The sequence below is a fragment of the Cryptotermes secundus genome, unplaced genomic scaffold, assembly GCF_002891405.2.
Source record: "Cryptotermes secundus unplaced genomic scaffold, Csec_1.0 scaffold693, whole genome shotgun sequence".
NCBI lineage: Eukaryota > Metazoa > Arthropoda > Insecta > Blattodea > Kalotermitidae > Cryptotermes > Cryptotermes secundus.
This window is the reverse complement of record NW_019722434.1, coordinates 216,257-241,163: the sequence shown is the minus strand read 5'-3', so window position 1 is coordinate 241,163 and position 24,907 is coordinate 216,257. Positions and strand designations below refer to the sequence as shown.

The window sequence follows — 24,907 nt, the reverse complement described above, 5'->3', positions numbered from 1 at the left end:
GCCCCCCCCCCCCCCGCAATTTCGGCGCGCCTGATGATGGCCGAGTAGGCCGAAACGTGTAGTGCAGTGACGGATTCTAAAAACATTTAATTTGAAATCCTGACATTGTTGCACGGTGGACGATAAACAAAATTTAAAATAACTTCTGATACCAAGTGCAACAGGACGCCAAGACACATTTTCCGCGTACTTGCAGGAGTGAGATCTCAGCCTGTGCGTTGATCTAAGTCACATTTAGGCTACTCTCTAACTTCAACCTGACTGTCCCTGGCGAACACGCCAGTATTCAGGTGAATATATGACAAGGGGTTTCGTCTTCAAGGGGGGCTCATGCAAGTTAATAGCAATAATAATAATGTAGCAATATCAATATTTAGCGGTCATTATGGTCTAATTATTTTGAGACTTCGCGAGACCCCAGGAACCCGTTTCTTTGCGAAAGTTGCGACTGCAAAGAACGCCGGAATGTAGGTGTGTGTGCGGGTGATGAGAGACATGCTCGCGAACATCTTTGTGGCTGAAGAGAGAGCGTTGTGTTGCAGAGACCCGATTATGGTCGCGTAGGAACCAGGCCAGACACGGAGGCCCCAGCTTACTGTATACGGGAAGGCGCCATTTAGAAGGATGACAGTTTGCCCATTTTTCGATAAACATTGCGGTTTCCATGTTCAGGGTTAGTGTCTGTGGTGGGGAGCCCTCATGTATATCTGGCAGATGGCGCTGTTCTACAGGGAGCGGTCCCGTGGTTATTCACAAAGGACGATGGAAAACGTTTCGGAGGAGCGAGTCCTCCAGCGCCTGTATGAGGATAGCAGCCCGTTCCTCTGCAGCTTCATCTTACACTCACAGGACCTCCCAACCCTCTCAAGACACTAACCTTGAAGATGGCAACGCGAAATGCAGGCCAGTGGGCCCGGGTACTCACCGTCACTCAGTTTCTTGTCATCGTCACCGTCCCGTCCCCTCAGCAGCCGCGAGATGGCACTGACGGACGGAGCGTTGCTGCGGTCACAGAGCCCGTCTTTGATGAGCCTTGAACAGTAAGAGAACGTGTCGGTCCAATTGTTCGGGCTGCCCGCAGCCGCGCTACGAGCTGACTCGCAACTCACCTGTCCCGGATCTCCCAGCTGAAGATGCCCGGGTTCTCCTTCTTGTACTCCTCGATCCGCTGCTCCACCTCGGGGGTGGCGACTCGCGGTTTGCTGCCCCCAATCACCCCGGGCCGAATGCTGCCCGTCTCCTGGTATCGGTTCAGGATCTTGGAGACGCAGCCGTGAGACACCCTCAGCTGTCTGGAGATGACGCAAGGACGCACGCCCGCGGCGGCCATCTCCACGATCTTGAGGCGGATGTGGTTCGGCAGAGGACGCCCGTTGATGAAGACGCCGCCCAGCTGGTTCACTCGGCCCTGACCTGCGGTAGATGTCACAGAGTGCTGTAATTCGAGAGGCAGTTAGGAATTGGACGACAGATCTGACATGAGGAGGCTTCGTACCGTAGCTGAGGTTCCCGGGTCGGCCGAATGATTCGTCTGCCGTGCTAAACAACCTGAGGAAGGCAGTTACTTCCTGTCCTAGCGCATAGTGGCGGCTCCTCGCTGTTGCCCGTCCGCGTTCTTTCTTTGGGTTGTTTCACGACGCCGTCGGTAGCTGTGTGGAGCTCATGTGCAAAGAAGCCATCATGAAGTAATCAAGCTTCTTTCCCGAATTTGCCTGGGATTGTAAAAAATCCACGAAAATATTAATCACGAAAGCTCTCGATTACGACCCCGAAGGTTGACTGCCACACTAACCTGCTCGATATGGTGTGGGTAAACAACAAGTTGCAGTATTTCGCTTAGTGGCCGCAGAAGACCTGAAGTAGTGGGTAAACGTGGAGGCTAATTCCGCAGTGTCCGACCTAGAACATGATTTGTCTGTGCGGTCAGGCCAGTGACTGCACAGAGCGACGCCATCTGAGTACACAGAAATGTGTCACAACACCAAGCGGGAATTCGCTGAAATATAGAAGAGCTGCGGGGTATAACGCCGTTGAAAGTGAACCGACTTGAAGCAGGTAGCAGAACGGCTTGCTGTTGGTTCCACCCACAGTTGGGCAAGTGGGAAGTCTTCAGAAAAGTGTTTTGACTGTTTTTATGATGAATAATTCGAATAGAGTGTACAGGTTCTCAGATGATGACTCTGGTAGCTCTGTTATTTAAGCATGCCTAAAAATTAATAAATTCCCGTGTGGAGGCGGGTAAGAATACCTCCAGCGTAGCCCTGTGAGTCAGAGAAGGGGACGAAAAGGGACCTCGGTGCGTGGGGGTATAACTGGGCCACCCTGTCAGTGGGGGCACAAATACAGACACCTGGTCTTCCAGGTTGGGGGTTGGGCCCAAGGCTGACGATTTTGCTCTGTAAAAATATTATTGTTGCGAAACCCAGAGGAGTGAAACCCGGAAGCAATCTGGCAGGATCTTCTACGGAAGGCTGAGGCTCGGAAAGGGCTGCTTTGCTAATGATCATGAGGATGATGAGAATTATATTAAAAGTGTACATTGTTGCATGAATCGCCCTAACGCGGAAGAGCACTGCGAAATTGCCTGCGCTGTGGGCTTGCGCGCGTTGTACATTAACTATACAGCAGTTATGCGGGCGAAATTGTTTGATGGTGCTTCAGAAATTAAGAATCGTTTGCGTACTTAACTCGCTTGTCCCTAGAGTTGCGAGTCCCGTGGGGTTTCACCCCATGTGCCTGTGTGCACAGACTGGACAGACAGAGGAAGCCGAAGTCTGTTGCACAGACTGCTGTCTTCAGGGATGTGATGCCGTATGGTCTGGCAAATATTAACGGAGGGACATGTTGTCCCCATCGCAGTAAGCGCGAAGAAATAGAATTGACGGCAAGGACTGCGATAATAAGATATACCAGAATGTACGGCATTACATCCCAGCATAGTTACCGTCCTGAGAACCTAAAATCTCACACGTAAAGAGTGTTCGTGTCTATTCACACTCGCGTTCAGATGTTTCATGGCGCACTGCAGCGCTGCTGGCAAGCTCCGGCCCTGCCACACTCTCGTTCGGTAAACAGATAAGTGCAAAGCAAACACACGAATACATAAGTGCGCCTGAATAAATAAGGAACAAAAAATTAATTAGTCACATAAATAGGTAAATATATAAATAATACAAATAAAGTGAATGAAAATCGAATAATTAAGTAAACATGTAAATAAATAAATACAAAGTACAGTAAATGTATTTTACCAAATAAATATGTAAGTAGGTAATAAATCAAATAAACGAAGTCGTAAATACGTAAATAAATAAATTAACACATTTGAAAATAAAGGAATGGATACAATATAGAGCGTGCGCTCAAATACATGCAAGGAAATGAGCGGGCAAATAAATCAGTAAGTGAACATGAAGCAGGTGAATAAATTAACAACTAATAAAGAAACACAAATGAAGAGTGAAGGGAATTAACAGAAAAAATATATCAATATGTGACCCCCCCCCCCAATACACTTGCTGCTTCGTTATGGCGTGTCGCCTCGAAGCTCAGTTTGCGTGTGCCAAGGGGCCTGAAGGAGACGGTGCTGCTTCTTGGTCCTCGGCAGGACATCACATGGTAACAACTGTCAGCTTGTTCATCTGTCAGTTGCGCGCTCATACACGTGCTCACTTAGTTTTGTTTCCTTCCTGCATGACAAGAATTGCCGTTCGATCGCGGTTCTGCTGCGGTGGACCGAGTCACGCCGCTTATGAAGAAGCTCGATTTATATGGGTGCTTAGAGTCGTCACGGTGCTTTAGTTAATGAAGTTGGATCGGTCGGTCGGTCGGTCGGTCGGTCGGTCGGTGCAGTTGACAAGAATGAAACCGCGCCGTGCAGGTTTACATGTTTTCGGAGGAACCTTCCCGCTCTGTTCCTGTTTAAGCGCGCCGTGCAGGTTTACATGTGTTTCGGAGGAACCTTCCCGCTCTGTTCCTGTTTGTCTGCAGGCACTACTTTCCTGCGAAACTACCCTGAATTGCTGTCCGACCACGCGGCATCACAGGCAGACCGAGCAGTTTGTGTAGCGCTAATAGCCTAGCCTCGCGTTCGAGAGGTTACCCTGAGTAGGGGTGTTTTCTCCAGAAGCAGTGGCTTGCAGATGTACTTTGAATATTATAGGAACTTCTGTGCTGATGGCGTCTTCATCAGACATTGACATATACCGCTAAATCTTTATTACAGAATTACCAGACCTTGCTGTATTTGAGGTTTCAGAGCGGTGACTTCTACCCAACTACACGGCGTTCCGTCCCAGAATACTATTTTGTATATATTTTGAACATACATTGAGAACCAAGATCACCCTACCGGAGGTCTCCTTAAGCTCACGACAGTCTTCTTCCTGACTGAAGTTATTACTTGGCCTCAGGGACGTTTCAGACGAACCGTACTCCTAGGATTGAGCGATGAAGGGGAGGACACACAACCGCAATTTAATTTAATTTAATTTAATTGAAAACTGTTAAAGAACCCTAAATGAATCATTGCATTGAGCCTCCGAATGCATCTAAAAGTCATTTTCATACGCGCCCGCATTTCAGTAATGAGCACGCAGGTTCCTGTGGAACAGTGATACCTCGCCACCAAAGTACACGGTTTCACATCCCAGCCTAAGCACTCACCGTCGTGAGGACAAACCTTGGACCCTTTCAGAATAAAAAGGGCAACGCGGAGAACTTTGCGGTAGGTGCGGGAAGAGAGAGCTGTAGTCAAAGTTGTGACCTCGCCTTCCCGTCCACTTGTCCTCCGCGATCACCAAACTTCACGCTCCGCGTGACGCGACAGTAGCCTTCTCAGCTAAACTTCAGCTGAGTGAGCTGTAGGGATTTAGAGAACGCATGCCCTTACAATTTCGGAGTAGCTTTCCGAACATCCGATACGTTCAGTATGTAGGTCCATCATCAGTGTGGGTTTCGACATAACAGAACTTTTGCATTCGTCAGGTACTGGAAAAAATGGGAGTACAGTGAGACAGTACATCAGCTATTCGTAGACTTCAAGAAAGCCTCTCATCCAGTTAGGTGGGTAGTATTGTGCAGTATTCTCATAGAGTTTGGTGTACCCATGAAACTAGTTAGGCTGATTAAAATGTGTTTAAAAGAAACTTATGGTAAAGTCCGTGTAGGTAAACATTTGTCTAATAAATTTCCTATCCACAATGGTCTAAAACAAGGAGACGCTTTATCGCCACTCCTTTTCAACTTTGCTTTAGAATATGCAATTAGGAAGGTCCAGGGAAACCAGGTGGGACTTAAATTAAACGGGACACATCAGCTGTTAGTCTATGCCGATGATGTGAATCTACTAGGTGATAATGTAGATACCATAAAGACCAACACACAGGACTTTAATTCACGTTTGTAAGGAGGTTGGTCTAGAAGTAAACACACAGAAAACTAAGTACATGTTGCTGTCCCGTCACCAAAATGAAGGGAAAAATCATGACATAAAGACAGCTAACAGATCCTTTGAAAATGTGGCCAAGTTCAGAAATTTGGAAACGATAGTAAAAAATCAAAATTTGATTCACGATCAAATTAAGAGGAGACTCAATTCACGTAACGCTTGCTACCATTCAGTCCAAAATCTTTTGCCTTCTCGTCTACTGTCTGAAAACGTAAAAACTAGAATATAAAAAAGTACAATTTTGCCTGTGGTTCTGTATGGGTGTAAAACTTGGTGTCACATTAAGGGAGGAACATATATTGTGGGTGTCTGAGAACAGGGTGTTGAGGAGAATATTTGGACCGAAGAGAGATGAAGTGACAGGGGGTTGGAGAAAACTGCATGAAGGAGCTTCGTAACTTGTACTATTCTCCAAGTATAATTAGAAAGGTAAATCCAAGGAAGACGAAATAGGCAGGGCATGTAGGGCGAATGGGGGAGAAGAGGAATGCATATAGGATATTGGTGGGAAGACACAAGGAAAGAAACCACTAGGAAGACCAAGTTGTAGGCGGGTATATAATATTAAAGTGGATCTTAGAGAGATAGGATGGGGTGGTATGGACCGTACGATTCTGACTCAGAACAGGAACTGGCGAACACAGAAATAAGCTTTTGGGTTCCATAAAATGCTGGGAAATTCTTGAGTAGCTGCACAACAATTGGCAACTCCTCAAGAAGGGCTCAGCTCCATGGAGCTAGTTGGTTAGCGTAGATTGTTGTAGCAATGCTGTACGCCAAGTTTCATGCACTAAAATCGTGCACAGTTTTGCTAATAAGTAATTAATATTTAATACTTTATTGTGTGGGAGCAGTTTTGACGCTTGCTATGCAGTCGACTAATAGTGGATCAGTTTGGATGTATATCTCTCGACATAAAGTCTACGCATGTTTTCGGATAATTGCGGGCGAGGGGGGGGGGCTAAAAATGGCAAGTCTACAGCGAAATGTGCCACCTGTGTAGAGAAAGTTGGGAAGGGCATAGTCTATATGTAGTGTGACCGAACAATTTATGTAGCTCCAGCAACGTATTGGCCAGTGCTGGCTTTACCTCTCTGCAACCAGCGCCTGTGTGCGCTTTGTCCGTTTTCATTATTCGCCTTTTCTTTAGTTTTGTCTTCTTAGCTTTCTCTTAGTGTCCCCGTTCTCCTCCCCTTCATCGCTCTGTTCCCGTTCCAGAGTAGCCATATGGTGCAAGACGAACTGCACGGAGGACATGTAGCACGCATAGGCGTTATGGCGTGTATGGCAGTATCTGCTAGGATCGGTACAAATGTCATGCTACTGCTTGCTTCAGAAGGGCACAAGGTCTGTTACGAGCATGTGTCAGTTCCCCAGGGAAGCGGGGGAACTCTGGAATATACAGCTGGGCCCTACTGCCTAGAGTCAGTCATGGCGACCATGTTGGAATCCTTACTCCTAGACAGCTTATAACTGTGGATGTGCTCTGACCGCAGTCAGCATAATGTTGACTCCTGGCCAACCGATTCCTTCTCGACAACCCAACAGTTGCTCAGCTAGCAAAGAAATTCCGAACATTTTAGGGGAATCTGAACGTTCATCACCATCTTCACAAAAGCCCTTCACTGGTTCCTGTCTTGTCTGGTGAACTCAGTCCTCATCCTCCGCTCCTGTTCCATTCAAATGAATATTAATACCACTTTTCCAACAACGACTAGGTCTTCCAAATATGTTCTGTCCTTCAGGTTTTCCTGCCAAAATTTTGTGTACATTTCTTTTCTTTCTATTCGTGTTACATGGCCGTCCCATCTCGTGCCTCATAACTTCGTGGTCATAATTCCATTGTCTGCAGCTTAATGCAAATTTTATTTGTTACCGTCGTTCCCAAACATTCGAACTTTACTACATTTCCGAAGGACCTGTTAGCTATGTTCATGCCATGCGTTCTGATGACGTGACAGCAACATATCCTTGGCTTTCTTTGCGTTTACTTCCAGACCAACCTCCTTACCAGCGTCAAGTGTTCTTTACGGCATCTCTGTTGTCTCCCAGTAGAGTCACATCAGCACAGACCAGCAGCTGATGCGTCCCATTTAATTTCAGTCCCACCTGGTTTTCCCTGGACCTTCCTTATGGCACATGCCAATGCAAATTTGAAAAGTAGGAAACATGCCAGACAAATGTTTACCTATACGGACTTTACTATACGTTTCGTTTACACACATTTTAATCAGCCTAACTAGTTTCATGGGTACCCCAAACTCTATCAGAATATTGCACAATACTTCCCTCCCTCTCTTGAAGTCTACGAATAGCTGATGCACTGTCTCACTGTACTCCCATTTTCTCTCCAGTATCTGACGGAAGCGAAGCACGTGATCTGCAGTTGATCTGTTACGTCGAACCCCACACTGATGATCCCCAATAATTTCATCTATATATGGACTTAACTTTCAGACAAGAATATTAGACAAACATTTTGTATGAAGTTGACAGCAGTGATGTGTCACTATGATTTGTGCGGCAACTTTTATACTCGTAACCTTCCTGTGAGCAGGCATGATAACAGACTCCTTTCACTGCTGGGGCACTTGTGTCTCAGTACCAAAAGAATGAATGAGTTTACGAATCTCAGAATTCACTTCCTGATAAATGAATTCTGCCTGAAAATTAGCATTACCTTGTGAGTCGTGCTAAGTTCGGACTTCGCAAGGGACAGGCTGCCAGTTATCTTCTGACGCCTGTTAAAGTCACGGCTTGGACTGAGTTGGCTCACGTGCTTCGAGCTCACTAGGAGTAATCGTTTGGTTGTGTCCTGTACTGCTTTGCTGCACGGAAGGACGCGGGTGTGGAGATAAGGGCGTATGGTGGCGATGGAAGTCCAGCAGCAGCGCACAGTGTTGCGGCTCGCTGCGCACTTGCAGAGTGCTGGCTGGGGGGGGGGTTACCGCCAACTGAGCGGTCACACTCAGGGGTGCTAATAACACACTTCGTTCTACAAAAAATTATCATTACATTGATTAATTATATATTTTTTAAACTTGCCCATCTTGACTCGAACCAAAAATACATATGGAGTGTGGATAACACAGTTAATGTAGTGAGTGCGCTGTGGGGTAGACGTCCGAGGAAACCGAGTTCGATTCCCCGCGTGGACAAGAGACCATAATCTTCACAGCGTCCAGACCGGTCCCGAAAACCAGCCAGCCTCCTGTGTAGTGGGTCCTGGGGGTGTAGCGGCTGGAGCCTGAACCTGATCACTCACTGCGTCTACTACTAACGATAAGATTGGTGGAACTATACTTCCACTCCGCCATACGTCTTCAAGTACAGGGAAAATTTACTTGTTAACGGACTTAACGGTTGTTAATAATGAGATTGAATGTTGCAGCCAACACTTAGTGCAGGCTCGTAGCTTTGGGTGTTGATGAAAAGCCGTCTGTTCCCTTTCCATGGATATGTATGCGAGAGTGGAGGTATAACTCCACAAATTGTTAACCTGGGTAGTACATGCAACTGATTGGCTAGCGTCACCGCGCACCGCTTCACTCCCGGGGAATGAACCCCCTACCCACTGGACAGGAGGCCGCTCTGGTCTGCCTGGGTCGGCCAACCCACGGCCACAAATCTCCAGTTCCTTAGGCGGTTGTTGCAGTAAGCAGGAGCCCATCTGCTGGTCGAGGGGCAGGCAGCATATGTTCCCGGCTCCGTCACAAGTGTGAAATATTGCCCCCCCAACACTCGTTTAATTTGCTCTAATTGCTGTATCAATTGCTCCGGGGAAGGGAATCCGTGCCTGACACCACATCAAGAGTTTCGCGTTCCGGCCGACTTAACAGCACAGAACTCTTATGTCTGTTCCCTGAGGTTATCAGAGTTTGCCTTGCCACACAGAGCGTGAACTGGCCAGAACAGCACATTCCCTACCATGCGTTTTCCCACTGCTTGGTTCCACCTATCAGGTTCAGGAAATGCGTTCTACATAGGTCGACCTAACCTCCGTCAACAGGTTGATTCGTAGGTTCGTTAAGAACAGAAATATATACATTTTCAGGCATACCTCGCAGGGGAAAGTGGACTAATCTGGCGAGCGAGTGCTACTGCCAACCGTTCGTTACACCGTACGTTTCGCTGGTCCCTAAGGGCGGGTTTGCAGGATCTTGACAGGATCAGTTAGGCTCCTCTCGAAATGGTGTGACACGCAGGCGGGGTGGAAAATGTACAGCGCCTCGAAGCAGTGCAAGATTCCACCCACAGTTGGGCAAGTGCCCGTTCTGGAAAAGGGAACGCCATTCAGTATGAGCTCGGAAGCCGAGGATGACTTCGTTAGCTTCCTGACAGAGACGCAGCCCAACGTTCCCGCCGCCGTCAGGCAAAGTGAAGTCTTCAGCAAAGCAACGATTTTGTGTTTCTGCTGTTATGCACAGTAGGAACAGGAGGAAAGGTTCTCAAGCGGTGATTGTTATTTGTAAGTGACTGCCAACACAGTAAACAGACGTTGCTTGGTGAAGCATGAGATGGTGATCTGCTTGCACATTCCCAAAATATTTCGAAGCAATACTTGTCTCAGCTGTTGAATATGCAAAGAACAGTGATGTTAGGCAGATGACATTACATACAGCTAAGTCCTCTTGACATTCAAATTGCTGTTGCGAAGTTGTAAATATATAAATTGCCACGTAGTAATACATTTCCGGCAGATCTGATTCAAGCAGGAGCCAAAATATTATGGTCTGAGATTCATAAACTCATTCATTCTCTTGGTACCGAGACACAAGTGCCCCAGCAGTGAAAGGAGTCTGTTATCATGCCTGCTCACAGGAAGGTTACGAGTATAAAAGTTGCCGCACAAATCATAGTGTCACATCACTGCCATCGGCTTCATAAACAATTTTATCTAATATTCTCCATATATAGATGAGATTATGTGGGACCATCAGTGTGGGTTTCGACGTAACAGATCAAATACTGATCAGATCTTTTGATTTTGTCAGATACTGGAGAGAAAATGGGAGTACAGTGAAACAGTGCATCAGCTATTCATAGACTTCAAGAAAGCCTCTGATTCAGTTAGGAGGGAAGTATTGTACAGTATTCTGATAGAGTTTGGGGTACCCATGAAACTAGTTAGGCTGACTAATGTGTTTAAACGAAACGTATAGTAAAGTCCGTATAAGTAAACATTTGTCCGATAATTTTCCTATCCAGAATTGTCTGAAACAAGGAGATGCTTTATCGCTACTGATTTTCAACTTTGCTTTAGAATATGCAATTAGGAAGGTCCAGGGACACCAGGTGGGACTGAAACTAAACAGGACACATCAGCTGTTGGTCTATGCTGATGATGTGGATCTACTGGATAATAATATAGATACCATAAAGAGAAACACACAAACTTTAACTGACACTAGTAATGAGGTTGGTCTAGAAGTAAACTCACAGAAAACTAAGTACATGTTGCTGTCTTGTCACAAAATGCAGGGAAAAATCATGACAAAGAAATAGCTAACAGATCCTTTGAAAATGTGGCCAACTTGAAACATTAGGCAACGACAGTAAGAGATCAAAACCTGATTCAGGAGGAAATCAAGAGAGGCGAAGTCAGGCAACGCTTGCTACCGTCCGGTCCAGAAACTTTTGCCTTCTCGCATTATCTCTAAAAACGTAAAGATTAAGCTATACGAAACCATAATTTTGCCCATAGTTTTGCATTATGTGAACTTGGTCTCTTACTTTAAGGACAGAAGACAGACCGGGAGTGCTTGAGGAGAGGTTGCTGATGCGAATATTTAAACTCGAGAGGAAAGACGAGACAGCAGAACGGAGAAACGAACTTTGTAATTCGTAAATACTGTTTGGGTAATGGGGCCAAGAAGAATGGGATAGGCGGGGCATGTGGCACGCATGAGGGATAAGAAAAATTCATATCGAGGGAAACCCGAAGGAGGTAGACAACTTGGAAAAACTACGTGTAGTTGAGAACAAAATTGAAAACGATTTTAATTAAGCAGGACTGCAGCCATCAGGCTCGATGCATGGCCCAACAACGTTCTCTTGTGAACACGGTGATGAACGTTCGGGTGCCATGATGGGCCGGAAATTGCTTGTGTACCGGAGCTGTAGGCACCCTTCGCCGGATCTGTGAGCCCCACTGGGTAGGGGTTTCTCCGATTTCGGGCGCATGTCTAGCCCAGCGGGGGGCGCATTAAATTCGCTCCTTCCGTCTTTTCAGCCCCTGAAACGTCTTAAGAATCAATGATCGAATTTTCTTATTAAATCTGATATCGTAAACGTCTCCTGCAATTTGTCAGTGTGTTCCGGTTTTTGTTCTGCCAACTCGGACAAAAGCAACTGACACGAAGTCTGCTCACATGCCGGCCGGAGGGCGCAGTTCGCCGGGAGAAAAACAGCTCAAACGAAACTCATAGAGAGAACGAAACGTGTTTTCGAGACAACTAAACAAAAGTGACGCTAAGCGCTGTATGAACGTAGTCGCTCCACAACAATGGCCTTCCGAAACCTAACGAAGGCTTCGAACAATCAGCAACGGTTTCCCGAACACACGCAGAAGTTACCGAAGACTCTCGTTCTTGATAACCTTCCGCCTGCAAAAGGGCTCCGCAAGTATGGCGTATAAATACGGGCCTCCGTATAATTTTAAGAAGTTCTAGCAAGAACATTTCGTCTACTTTCCTTTCGATACGACACAGACCTCAGAGAAAATGACGCGTCCAACATTTCTTCTATCGTTGCATGAATATTCGCTGGCGCGGTAACGTTTTTACCGAGCCGTTGCTTGGCAACGTTAGTGGAATTCACATATATAAACACACGTACGGATGGGAGAGACTTGTGAAGAACGCCGTTCAGTAGGTGCCGTGATATACATACCAAGTTTCTTAAAAATTGGTTCAGGCATTTAGAAGTTTATGTAGTTGGTTGAGGCACTGTGCTACAAGCCGGAAGGTCGCGGGTTCAAATCCCAATGAGGTCATTAGATTTTTTTTTCAATTGACCTAATCCTTCCAGCCGCACTATGGCCCTGGGGTTTACTCAGCCTCTAACAGAAATGAGTACCAGGAATTAATTAAATAATTTTCCTGGGGAGTAAAGCGCTGCCGGCGCGTAAGGCTGACAACCTTACCGCCATCTGTGAGCCGATTGTCTAGATAATGTGGGACCCTCAACGTCTCACAACCTATGGGCCTTCACGGCCTGGTACAGGGATAGCTTTACTTTTTACTTTACTTTTTAGGGGGTATACACAGACACAGAAACAGCATAGCGATCGCATAAGCCTACTTTCCTTTTCCAAAATAAGGAAAGTAGGCTAAAAATAGACTCTTGAACCTACTGTATGCTGTACCGAAATCTTTTGTCTTGGATCCTATGACGTAGGCGCAAAACTGTAGGAAATGTTTGCTTGGATTGTTCCAGAAAATCGTGTGAAGTAAAGAAACTGCTTTGAAATCAGATTTGTTCTGATGTTTTAGTGTCCTGCACTATTACTGCCGAGCGACTGGCAGCTTCTCAAGAAGGACTCAGTTCCACGAAATTAGTTAGTGTCCTGCACTATTACTGCCGAGTGACTGGCAGCTTCTCAAGAATGACTCAGTTTCACGAAATTAGTTAGTTAGTGCTCTATTACAATAAGATTTTGAACTACACTTTCCTGTCAAACAATTTGTATATAGGCTTAAAATCTTCATGAATGTAGTTTTCCCTTCACGTCAATTTGAATGCCGCCTCGCAAGGAACAAGTCTATTCATTGTGAGGGATGGGTTCATTGCAGAACGTCACTTCCCTGGCCACGGTGCCTAAATGCCAGACAAAGGCCTAATTCCTTGCGCCGAGTGCGCTCGTCAACTGCGTGTTCTAGAGGCATTTTTCGAAAACTTACTGTCGTCTGGGAATGGATGCGTGCAGTCTAGTAGTTCGCCGATGCTTCGGAAGCAAATACTGTCTCCATCTTCAGGAACGAAGAATAAGACAAGTGAGCCATATATAACTCTACTGCTTTAGCCTATTCTTGATTGGCTTACTTTCGACATTGCAAAAGGAAGCAATAAATTCCTCCGAAACGTCGGTGAACTCTGTCGGACTGCACGGCGTTACTTCCCCAGAATACGGTGGTTTTTATAATTGCAGTGAGAACTTCATGGCCAAGATTTTACAATTTTGTTTGTCTGAGCGCCGGAACGGATCGGGTGCTATGGGCAGCGCTGGGCCCAGTTGTAACGTGCCACCGTCAAGTCTGACCTGCCACAAACATCGTCACAGCGTTTTATTGTGATGACAGCAGGCAACACTGCATAAGATTGTAGGATGTAATGTCGCTGCCCAACCTTGCCACCAGCTAACTTGCAGCTTGAGCTCAAACAACTGAGGAGTCCCTGCCTCTTGCCCTTAATTCAGAGCTACGTGGGTCCTTCTCCAGGACATGACAATTTCCCAAAGACAGGAAGACAGAAATTATGCCCAGCTACTGCGCATGCTTACAGGCAGGGCTTCAACAAAACATCTTCTGTTCAAGACAACAGGAACAAATATTACTGACAACTCGGAATTCAGCAAACTTTAAGGATGTAACTATTTTCAAATTTAGCATTCTAACAAGGATGTGAGCACCCACGTGGCAGGAGTACGGCGCAATGTGCCGAACTGTACAACACAAAATGCACTCACTGCAAACCCTGGCCAATGCAGCCAACAACGAACGTGCGTACCTGGTGAAGGCCGAAATTCCGAAATATGCAGTGGATGTTTAACGTGGCTGTGCTGTCGAGCAGCTGAATAAATTCCGAAATAAACGCCACAGAAGAAAGACCCATATCTGGGCGCAGGCCTGGCAAAAGCATCCTTGCTGAGCACAACAGCCCTCGTTTGTTTCTGCCGTGGCAGACCACTGAGGCCTGGATGTCGGGTTACGGGGACTGGCTGTATCGATTGAGCCCAACTGAGTAGGATCCACCTGAAGACGGAGACAGAACTCAGTCTCCGAAACGTTGTGTTTTAAAGAGAAAGAGTACGGTGTTTCAGATAAAAACAGAACTCAATATTTGCCCTGGTTATTACCTGCGCAAGCGGCCCCTACACCCAGGACTTCGGCCAACAGCCCTGAGTTAGGTGTGTCAGTAGGGGTGGAAAGGTTTGAGGGATGAGAGGGTTAGGACCAGACAGATAGCAGATCTTCTCGGTAGTAACACCTTGTAGTTCGGGCAGAATCCCAAGTTTCGGGAGAACTTATTCTCTTGTCTTGCTTGGCTTACTTTTCGACCGATGTTCTTGTTCCCTTCTACAGCTGTTACAGCAGAGAAGGCCGGGCCCTTGTTGGCCAGCGCTGCGAGAACCTCAAATCCAACAAGTGGTCCTTGGTTCGGAACGTTTCATTTTGCTTTCTCAGTACTTCACTGAAGGGCCGAGGATCCAGGCGCTATATTGTTGCGGTTTAACGAAGAGGTGCAGGGTACACAGGTACTGGAACCGCTTGGCCTGGGCCTGCATTTGTCCGGCGGCAGGCCCCGCGCTTGGCGGAAGCGCTCGCTGTCCGAGAGCCGCGGCTGCTGTTCCCCATTCCAGTCGATCCTCTCAGCCTTCGTGAGACCGCGGCTCGGTAAATTAATTTTTGACAAGACAAGGGCCCTTTATAATTGATGCCAGGGCCCAGTACCGGGCCTCTGCCGGCTGGTGAGGGACAGTGCCCGCGTTCTGCTTGCACACTCTCTTTACGTGCATGGCACAGCATTCTCACAGCAAGCACTGCTTATTTAAATGGTCACTGTAATTGTAGTGTTTCTGAAAAGCCTCCGTCATCCCGTTTTCATTTAAGCACGCAACGTTTCGGTGACTGAATTCCGTCTCCGTCTTCAGGTGGAATCGATATCCGGAGATAGCGACTAGCTGTATCGACTGTGCCCAACTGAGTAAGGGAGACAGAATCGAATCTCCGAAACATTGAGTGTTTGAAATAAAAACAGGAAACAATAATTACAATGATTATTCCTAAGCGTCATTAAGTGACTGAGTTTTGTAACGGAGAGAGACTTTGTTTTCTGTGCGGTATGAACTGAATCCTTAAACACATGGTTCAAATAGTTATCATTAACTGCGTTCTTTGTTTATTTTAATAGCGCCATAAGCCAGAGAAACGGCGGTAAATATTTTCAAAAGGTAAGAAATCTAGTTACAATATTTCTGATGCAACGTCACTTTCGAACTATTAAAATGTGCAACTCTGCATTCAGTTGTAAAGTTCTCAGTTCAGCCCTTTAAAGCCCAGTGGTTACTACACCTACCAAGAGCTTTAATATACCAGAACCCTGCATTCCGCCCACGCAGTATATCTGTGTGTTCCGTGTGGTTCTCACAATAAACAGCATTAACCGGTTGGGCTTTGTAGTGGTGACGTAATGTGTTTCCTGTGAGGTACGGGCTCGATTTGTATAAATGATATAAGCTACGTCCGTACCGGTGGCCGTGTTCTCAGCAATGTCCAGAGCCTGACGTTCATTTCTCTACTCCCATTTTCTTGGCTAAGTGATTTCAATTTCGCAATTAGAATGTTGCGTGCATCTGCCACTTCGCTGTGCCCGAAGCATAATGCTACACTGGACAGTTCTATGGAAGCGGTCCCTTATTACGGACGCCTTAGCGCAGCGTTTTCTGCAGGCCGTACTGCCATCCCTATATAGGGAATTAGACGTACAGAAGCTATTAAATTACGCTATTGCTCAAGTGTCTTTGGGATGTGACGCCGTGTAGATTTGAGCAAGTTCCTGCGAAACGTTGGTAGCTGTCGGTCGGTCTGCAGTCCTGCTTAGCCGTGGGACACGCGTATTGTTTCGGTGCCCTCACCGGGTCTGCCTGTCCAGCTCTTTTCCTTTCCAAACGGGCACTGCGCAGTGGCTTTCAAACCCCGTGAAGTTTGTGATTGTCGAGTTCCTCCTACTCTACACAGATACGACGTTTCGGAATCTAGATCTGTTTCTTTCTCGGGGACCAGTGACTGAGATGAGCTCTTTAACAGAGCCAGCTGAGGAGGTATATCCCTACACTTTCACCTGAAAAAGGCAACATATAACTTTGCGAAACGTTGTGTTCTCTAGTACTGGACTGTGGGAAAGCGCAAGTGTAACCAACACTCTGAGACACAGTTCTCTTGCACGTCATGTGTCTCCTGTTAGTTGGCCACCGTGACAGTAGCCCGCTGGAGTCGGACCGGAAGCGATGTGAGAACCTCGCTGCAACGGCGCGCCAGTCCTGTTTCAGAAGCACAGTGTCCGCAACTGCTCACAGGATTGCGCCCACACGATTTCTGTTCCTGCAAGGGGTTTGCAGGAAATTCGCTTAGAAACCTACGTTACGATTATGTTTAGTAATCGTTTTAGAGTGTTCGGGACACAAGCATATTTTTATAAAAGTAATCTCATTCTTGATACAGCCATATTTCCTTCTTTTTAGATTCATTAAACGCGAACTCCTAGCTTGGCCCCTCCCCTGCCGCCGTCCATAGCTTCTACCGAAACATGCATCAGCTAAGTCGCCACTCTAAACTTAGTCTTCCCTTTGAGCAATTCAGTGCCGAGCTGTAGATCTATTCGCAAATCTAATTTTGACTCAGGGAACGATACAAGAGCGTGTAAGCGTGGCAAATGTGATTTTCAGTTTCTCACTGACTCCTATGGTCAGTTTTCTAGCAAACCCTGACGTTACATAACACAGGCCTAATTCCTAACGCATCCTGCTTTTCAAGGGCGGATAAACCCGAGGTACAGAGAACTTAATACGAGAGACGATACCTTGGAAGGGGTATCCAGTGAAGCATGGCCGCATCATGCCAAGGCTGGTCACTGTCATGCTGCCTCACGTCTGGCGCAGTCACTGCCTCACTTCGCAGCCACACATCGTGCACACACACCAACTGTCTGACGGCGCTCCGCGACTGACGGACTCACGGCCGGCGCACTGTTCACTTTCTAAACGGGAACCGCCGTGGGCACCGCCCCCAGCCTGCGTCGATTGGCGGCCGCACTCACCAATGGCGATAAGGGGCGGGGCCACAGATGTGAGAGCTGCACTGCGCTGGTACTGTGCGTGCGTGTACGTTTCGGAGACGTATTCCACACGTGGTTGCAGCGCTCTCTGCGCCATGAAAACGATGGGTGTGGCATGTAGCATACAGGGCACAGATACATTTGGCGAGGGGCCAACATGTACATTGGAGGGTAATATAAAGATGGTAATCGGCTTTTGTTGTGACGGTGATGAACGTCCCAGCTTACGGGTTCTGCACCCGAACAGATTGAAGTTATACGGCCCGCCAGACGTTGCAGCTGCTTCCGGCCACAACTGCTGTCCTGTGCTCACGAGCAGCGGTTTGAGAACCTCACCTCTGCATTACGAAAATGACAGAGAATTGAGTATCCCTGTAACAGGCCGTGAAGGCCCATAGGTTTGTGAGGCGTCAAGGCTCCCACATTTTCTCTAGACAGCCGGCTCACAGATGGCGGTGAGGTTGTCAGTCTTACGCCCCGCTCGCCCTTTACCCCCCAGGAAGATTCCTGGTACTCTTTTCTGTTAGGGGCTGAGTCGACCCCAGGGCCATAGTGCGGCTGGAAGAACTGGGTCAATTGATAATCCAATCACCTCATTGGGAATAGAACCCACAACCTTCCGGCTTGTAGCGTAGTGCCTCAACCAACTACGCTACTCAGGAGGAACTGGGATGGGAAGGAACACATCAGTTTCTGGTCTGTACTGACGGCAGGATTTGAGGTCCTCACATAAATAATAAGTTGATGATGGAGGTCTATCAGGTCTACCAGACTACATGGCGTCACATTCCAGAAGTCCGCAGACCTTCTCTGTTGAAAAATATGAGTTTACTGCAAGAGACCGTGAAGAGTAGAGCCATAAATGGGAACACAATGGGCCCATTTCTCGGGCTGTTTGGAAGCGCAGACTGTTTTGTGGACCATGGCTTGTATTTTCATGTTTGCTCTTCAGAACGGTCCTAATAGGAGCCTACAGTTCGGTAGTGTGGACAGCTGGGCAGAGGAAAATTGCAACATCGCGGGCTGTGAGGGGGCGCAGATGTCAAATGCCTCAGCGGAACCGAGCAGAGCTCACGGCTCACTCCATGAAGACGTATGGGGGAGTGGAGGTGACATTTTCCTTCACCTCGGCACCAGAAGGAGGTCAGTGGTCAGCTTTAGCCCCGGAAAAAGCTGGAAACTGGGTGGACCCCACAGCCGGTCTTTTAGGATATAACGCGTATATTCAGTTGAAAGTGAACCGACGTTTCGGAGAAACATGTCGCCTGTGTCTTCAAGAGTCGAAGGATATGCGAAACAAGAAACCAGCGTGAAGCGAGTAGCAAGTAGCTCTTGTTTCTTGTTTCGCTTATTCTTCGACCCTGATGATGGAGGCGACATATTGATGTGAAAGTTCGTTGACTATAAACGAACTACACGACGTTATTTCACAGAGCGTAGAACTCCTCATAACCACAACTGTGAGAAACTTAATTCCTACACAGAGAAATCAGTTGTCTCTGCCGGGAATCGAACCCAAATTTATATTCCGACTCTGTAATATATTAAAATTATTTGCCCCCCACCACTTTACGGCTCAGAAAGAAGGTGCAGGCATTGTTGCAGGTCCCTACTAGGCTGTACGGTGACAGCAGGAACGTAAATAGCTTTACAGCCTCTCTGCTCCTGCAGTAAGCTATAAAATGTTCCTGTAGGCCTACATTCACGGAAAGTGCAGTTATGTACATGGTTGCAGGTCCCTATCAGACTGTACGGTGACAGCAGGAACCTAAATAGCTTTACAGCCTCTCTGCTCCTGCAGTAAGCTATAAAATGTTCCTGTACATTCACGGAAAGTGCAGTTATGTACACGGTTGCAGGTCCCTATCAGACTGTACGACTATACAGTATTCCTGCACAGCAGGGAAGAATTCGCGAAATTATTTGGGCGCTGCAGACACGTTATCCGAAAGCACGTTACTAAGTCTCAGTACCTTTCTGACTTTTCAGAACTATGCCTGGATAAAACTGTTTCAAATAATTCTTGAATATTCGGCGACCCCACGTGCAGACGCGACCCACGGTTTGAGAACATATGGCTTAAATCCTGACTTTGGCTTTCGGCAAAAAGCCGCGGAGAATGTTAGAAGATTTTCTTCTGTTTCTTCAGCCATTGCAGCTGCTATCTTCACTTTTATTATTTGGGGGTCGGAAGCCCCTGGCAGTTAGGTGAAGATGTCATTGGGTTGCTTGGAAATGTCTGTCACCTCCTCCCCAAAAATACTTTGTCATTTTTCTACTTGACGCCAGGAACAATTGCAAACGATAGACCCCTCCCCTGTTCAGAGAGGATGTTAAGGAGTTTAACCGAAAGTGTTCAGTTGGAAAAATACTGGTCGTGGGTCTCAAGGGGCTTGGCGCAAAGACGAACTGATTGGCTGTAAACCGAGAATCGTAAAGTGACTCTGACTCTGACTCTGACTCTGAATAGCAGTTGAGTCAGTTGCAAGCTGCAGTTATGAGCAGTGAGAAGATGTATCTGAGGCCGGAGAGAGTTTCGGAACCCAGAGGAAGGGGAACGTTCGCCATTGGAAGCCGCTGCCAAGCAATGACTAATGAAGACTGAGAATACTTTATATGTGCTGTAATTACAGTGATCTGTGGAGTGTATAACTCAGTGAGACTGTTGTAGTTATTTGTAGTTAAATTTTGTTAGTGTCCAAAAGATCCGACTACATCTTGAACCCCGTCATATTCACTCAATTACGTGGCACTGCATAAGGTGCGGTTCATGCAGAGAGGTAAAAGCAGACCACAGTCTGCTTTTACCGGTTCTCACGGTCTCTTCGCTTGCAGAATTCTTATATTTTTTCTTCTACCCTGAAGATGGAGGCGATACGTTCCTCCGAAACGTCGGTTAACACCACATATACACGGTGCCAAATCCCAGAAGACTGCTTTCTTCAATATTAACGTTGTTGAGCGAGAATCCAATGTAAACCGTGTGCTCTACTGGAAGATGTTTCGGAGGAACGTGCTGTCTCCGTTTTCAGCTTCGAAGAATAAGCAAGTAACTAGCAGCAAGCAGATGGAGTCAGTACGTCCCTCCGAAACGTCGGGTGGACTTACACCCCAATAGGCTACACGGCGTCAAATACCAGAACATAATAGTGTGCACGTAACTAGTTCAGGCACAAGCCAGAGCGGCGGACAGCGACTCTTCCAGAAACGTTAGGCAGATCCCACGAGAGCAGTGGCGGTTGTGAGGCCTGCGTACACTAGACAGACTTGAGCTGGATATTGATAGGAGAAAGGAAATGTTAACCAACATAAAATGATTAGTGACCGCTGAGGTAACTTCGTATATGTCACGTTGTGCTTCAGTTCCATGCGATGATTTTGTTTTCAGTGTAAATATCTGTCACAGAAGTTCGGAATGTTTTCAAGTTGCATGCAGGCCACTGAGGCACTGGCCTGCGGACTGGTTAATAACAAGGCAGAACATTTTGGGACTTAGAGCTCTGCCGTAACCGGATTTTAAGAATTTCAATAACGGCGCAGGCGATGGAACACTACATTTTTGTCACAGAGGCGGCAATTCTGTGTTCTCTATGTCCCCGTGATCAGCTTCCAGTCTCTTACCAAACATTTCCAACATGGCTGCGCTTCTCTGTTAAAAGCTTTCTAAAATTCATCCATTGTTTGAAGAAGTAAATGAAACCTTTGCTTTTGGTTTCCATAATTTCGAAACTTTTGGGGGGGGGGGAAGGGATTGCGATTCTATTCATGAACATTTTTTCAAATTAGAATTGAAGCCAGGAACTGTAACGATATGCTGACGCCCTCCAGCGAGCACAAAGCAACTGAAATGTCATAATATCTGTCCTTTGGCTAACTTGATAGCTTGGGACAGCACATCCAGGCTGGGCGAACGCGGTGCCGTTGCTGTGCTCAGACCACGCAATCAGCAAGTGCGCGTGCGCCAGTTTCGTGATGTATGCAGGCTACAACATACAGCGGCCTGTGATTAGAGCGAGACACCAGATCGCGTATTGATACAAGGAATTCGTAGGCTATAACCTTTCTTCCTCTGAAATCATAGAAGGAAGAAATCGGTTGGGATAACTGGGTATAGTCCTACGTCAGAGGATAATATTAAAATGGGCCTAGTAGGAGTAGCGGTATAGCTGTAGACTCGTGTTTGATATGTGCAATATTCGAATCTCGGGTAGGATGTTGGCTGTCCTGACTAGTGTTTTGTGGTTTTACTCAGTCACTACATGTAATTCCGCCATCATACTTCCAACAGGCCATAGTCGCTTCTTTCCTACTGCTTTCCAACTGTCGCTCTCCTCTAGGACACCGTGTAGCTGGCAGCACCGTGAAGTCACGGGCGCTAGGGCCCTGTGGCAGGCTCTCGTCGGCACAGGATTGAGCCTTCGGGCTTTATTATCCAGCTGAGCGACCAGCAGCTTCGCTGGGTCAGCCTACATTTATATGCTTCTCGTTCCGCGGTCCTCACGCCTCTACCTGTTCACGCAGTGCAAGCAGCCAGACCGGGACTGACCCCGCGTGTCCCGCCGCCTTTCCTTGCTTCACACACACGGCCCAGAGTCCCAGGCGGATGCAATCAAGGCGACGGCATAATGTAACGTAATCATTAAATATCTTCTATCCTGACGATGGAGGCAAGAAGTTTCTCCGAAACGTGGTACCTATATGCCAAATTGCTCTGCGTCACTTCCCTGAAGACAGTAACCAGTCATAATTATTACCAATATTCCCCGTGTCTCTCGGTTAGTCGCATCAGACACGGCGCCTTTTCTGTAGGTGACAGGCTCCCTCACCTACCGTCAGCTTCTCCTCTGACACATGAAACTATTCCTTCTGGAAAACATTCTGCCCGGCACTTGGGCCACTCATGCAGTTAACATAGTCATATTGTGAAGCTCTCATGGCGGTTACGTCACTTCCGTGTGACTGAGGGTCCTCTCCCGCACCGACAAGACACAATCCAACATTGGGGAACTCACTAAATCACAATCACGCTTTGGCTGTATTTACCCGCGCTTTCATTATACTTGGTGAGGGCTGAATTTTCAGCCCTTTGGTCATGTGCCACGGTGCGCATTTGTTTCTATGCTACATGTCTGACCTACTTCATCGGAAGTTTAAAAATACTTTCAGTTTCGCGTTAGTCCCTTCTGTTGCTACTTCCAACAGACGTCACGCAGACTGTGCTCGCATGTGATCCACCAGCCTGCACGGCGTCACATCCCAGCATACTCGACCCTGAGGCCTCAGTGGAACCACCTGGTGGCCTGTGTAGGCCTGCATTCACGCCTTGTGGGCTTAACTAAAAGTTAAATAATATTGTTTGCTTTACTATATTTTGCCGTGTGACGCCGTGTAGTCTGATAGAAGTTCAAGACGTTTCACTGGGACGTACTGCCTCCAGCCTGAAACTTCTACCAGACTACACGGCATCACGTCGCAATCATCGCTGTGAGAACCTCATATAGGACGTTAGCAAGAAATGATTTTACGCTGTGCAGGTCAGCAAGTGTCGCCTGTCCGCGTAAAGTGAATCCAGTACGCGTAATGCGAAGCCCATCTGGTGCTGCATGCTGTAGGGTACATCACACCTTGCGTGCCAAGCCCAAACCTCAACAAGACGAAGCCGTCCCTAAGCACCACGCCATGAAGACGTATTGGAAATTGCAGGTATAGCCCAACACATACTCACACTGAGGTGAGTGGTCAGCTTCACGCCCCGGACGTTTTGTCCACGGAAAAGCCTGTACTCATTGGACAGGAGTGTTGGTGGGTTCCAGAGCCGGCTTGAACTCAGTGATGAAGAGAGTAGTCTCTTGTTCTTTGCGGGAATCGAATCCTGGGCCCTCGGCTATCCCGAGTAGGTAGACTTCCGGTGTGGCAATTTTGGTTGAAAATGAAGTGCGGTGCGCTTTTCATGCTGATGACGCAGCTTGGACACAGACGGGAGACAAGCTGTGCTCCTCCATGGTCTTTTTCTGTTTGTTTGTTCTTACGACACACGCTTTGATACTGAAAGCCATCGAACGGTAGGCTGAATGACGAATTGAAACAGATCAGGAAGGAAGAGGCCAAGAGCCCTGGATTTTCTTGTTGGGGCTGGGGTTTGTCAGGTTTGCTGAACGTGGCCAGGGTGCACCGCTGCTTCGCCCTTGTGACAGCGAGTGTGAAGAAACATACAGCTTCTCCTGATCAGTTTTTACGTCGCTTCTGAGGCGATCCGACAGGAAGCGCCGCCCCGCCCTCGTGACTGTTCGGTTTTCTGTTTCCGGTACCTGCAAAGTGATTAATTACAGGGCGTGCCGCTGGATGGGGACACTTGACACGTATTTCTTGGAATGGCGTGGGCGCAGTGGATCTCGACGTCGCAGTCCGAAACCTCGGTCGGGCCGGTGTTGAGTCCGGTGGGTGCCGTGCTGTGGGGCCCATGCAAGTGTTTGCCTGCCACTGTTTTCAGTGATGTGGTTAGGCTACACAGCGCTGAATGGTGCCTCGAAAGAATGTGGAAGGCCTGAGGAAAAGCGCGGAAACCCTCAGACACGAAAACCTTTGTTCCGGGCGAGGCATTACCACTACGCTTGCTTAAGCAGAGGATAAGGGAACCCTGACATGGTCTGTGCGTGTCCCCCTGTAATGCAACATTCGAGAGGAGAGGGGGGGCTGGTACTTAGGCAGAGCCGAAATCCCCCGAGTCGCCTGGGGCTGCAAGAGGAACCGCCATTCTTCTCCTGAAGATACCGCCTCGTGGGGCTGTGCATAAAATGTTGAAATGTCATCAAAATCGTTGGAGACTTCTTTGAGAAAATCCCCATTCTGTGTTCGGGGCCCCTGTCGAGGGACCGTGCATCCCTTCGTGATGAGGGCTCGAGATCTGTATGACTTCCGCGTACAGCGCAGGATTTGTGTGAGGAAGTTCGTTGCTCCGTCCCTTGTTGAGGTAAGTTTTCTCAGTTGAGACGCGTCCATAGGCAGTTACCGGGCACACAGGGCAGGCCTGCGCCCACAGCGTGAAGACGCTCAGGGGAATAGAGGTTAAGGTCCATGCGTTTATAAACTAGGTATTGGTTGGAGGTTAACGCTCAGGTCATTCTGTAGCATGTATCCAAAGCACAGGATGGTGCATGTAGGGCGTGGAGTCCTATATACTGGTCAAGGGGACAGATGTGACTGCTCTCGACGGCAGAATGAGCCCACCAAGGGAGACGCACAGAGGACAGGGTACTGAGGAGACTGCTTGGGTCTCAGGAAGATCAAGTGGCAGGCAAAGGCAAAGGTAAAGGTTGGAAGGTTCAGGTAAATTGAAAAATCCAATGACCTCATCGGGAATCGAACCCGCGACATTCCGGTTTGTAGCATAGTGCCTCAACCAAC

General features: G+C 47.6%; 1 protein-coding gene across 2 annotated transcripts in view; it reads right to left on the bottom strand.

Moving 5' to 3' along the window:
• The window catches only part of LOC111861424 (protein gooseberry), a 48,393-nt gene extending 31,022 nt beyond the window's left edge, over positions 1-17,371 (bottom strand). For both annotated transcript variants that reach the window (XR_004512687.1, XM_023845966.2), the window contains exons 1-3: positions 17,249-17,371; positions 1,110-1,413; positions 926-1,032 (exon numbers count right to left, since the gene is read on the bottom strand). Coding sequence is in view for 1 of the 2 variants with exons in the window: in XM_023845966.2 (XP_023701734.1) it covers positions 926-1,032; positions 1,110-1,413; positions 17,249-17,306 (469 nt within the window). In the remaining variant the exon portion in view is untranslated. The remainder of the gene's footprint in view (positions 1-925; positions 1,033-1,109; positions 1,414-17,248) is intronic.
• Positions 17,372-24,907: the final 7,536 nt, after the last annotated feature.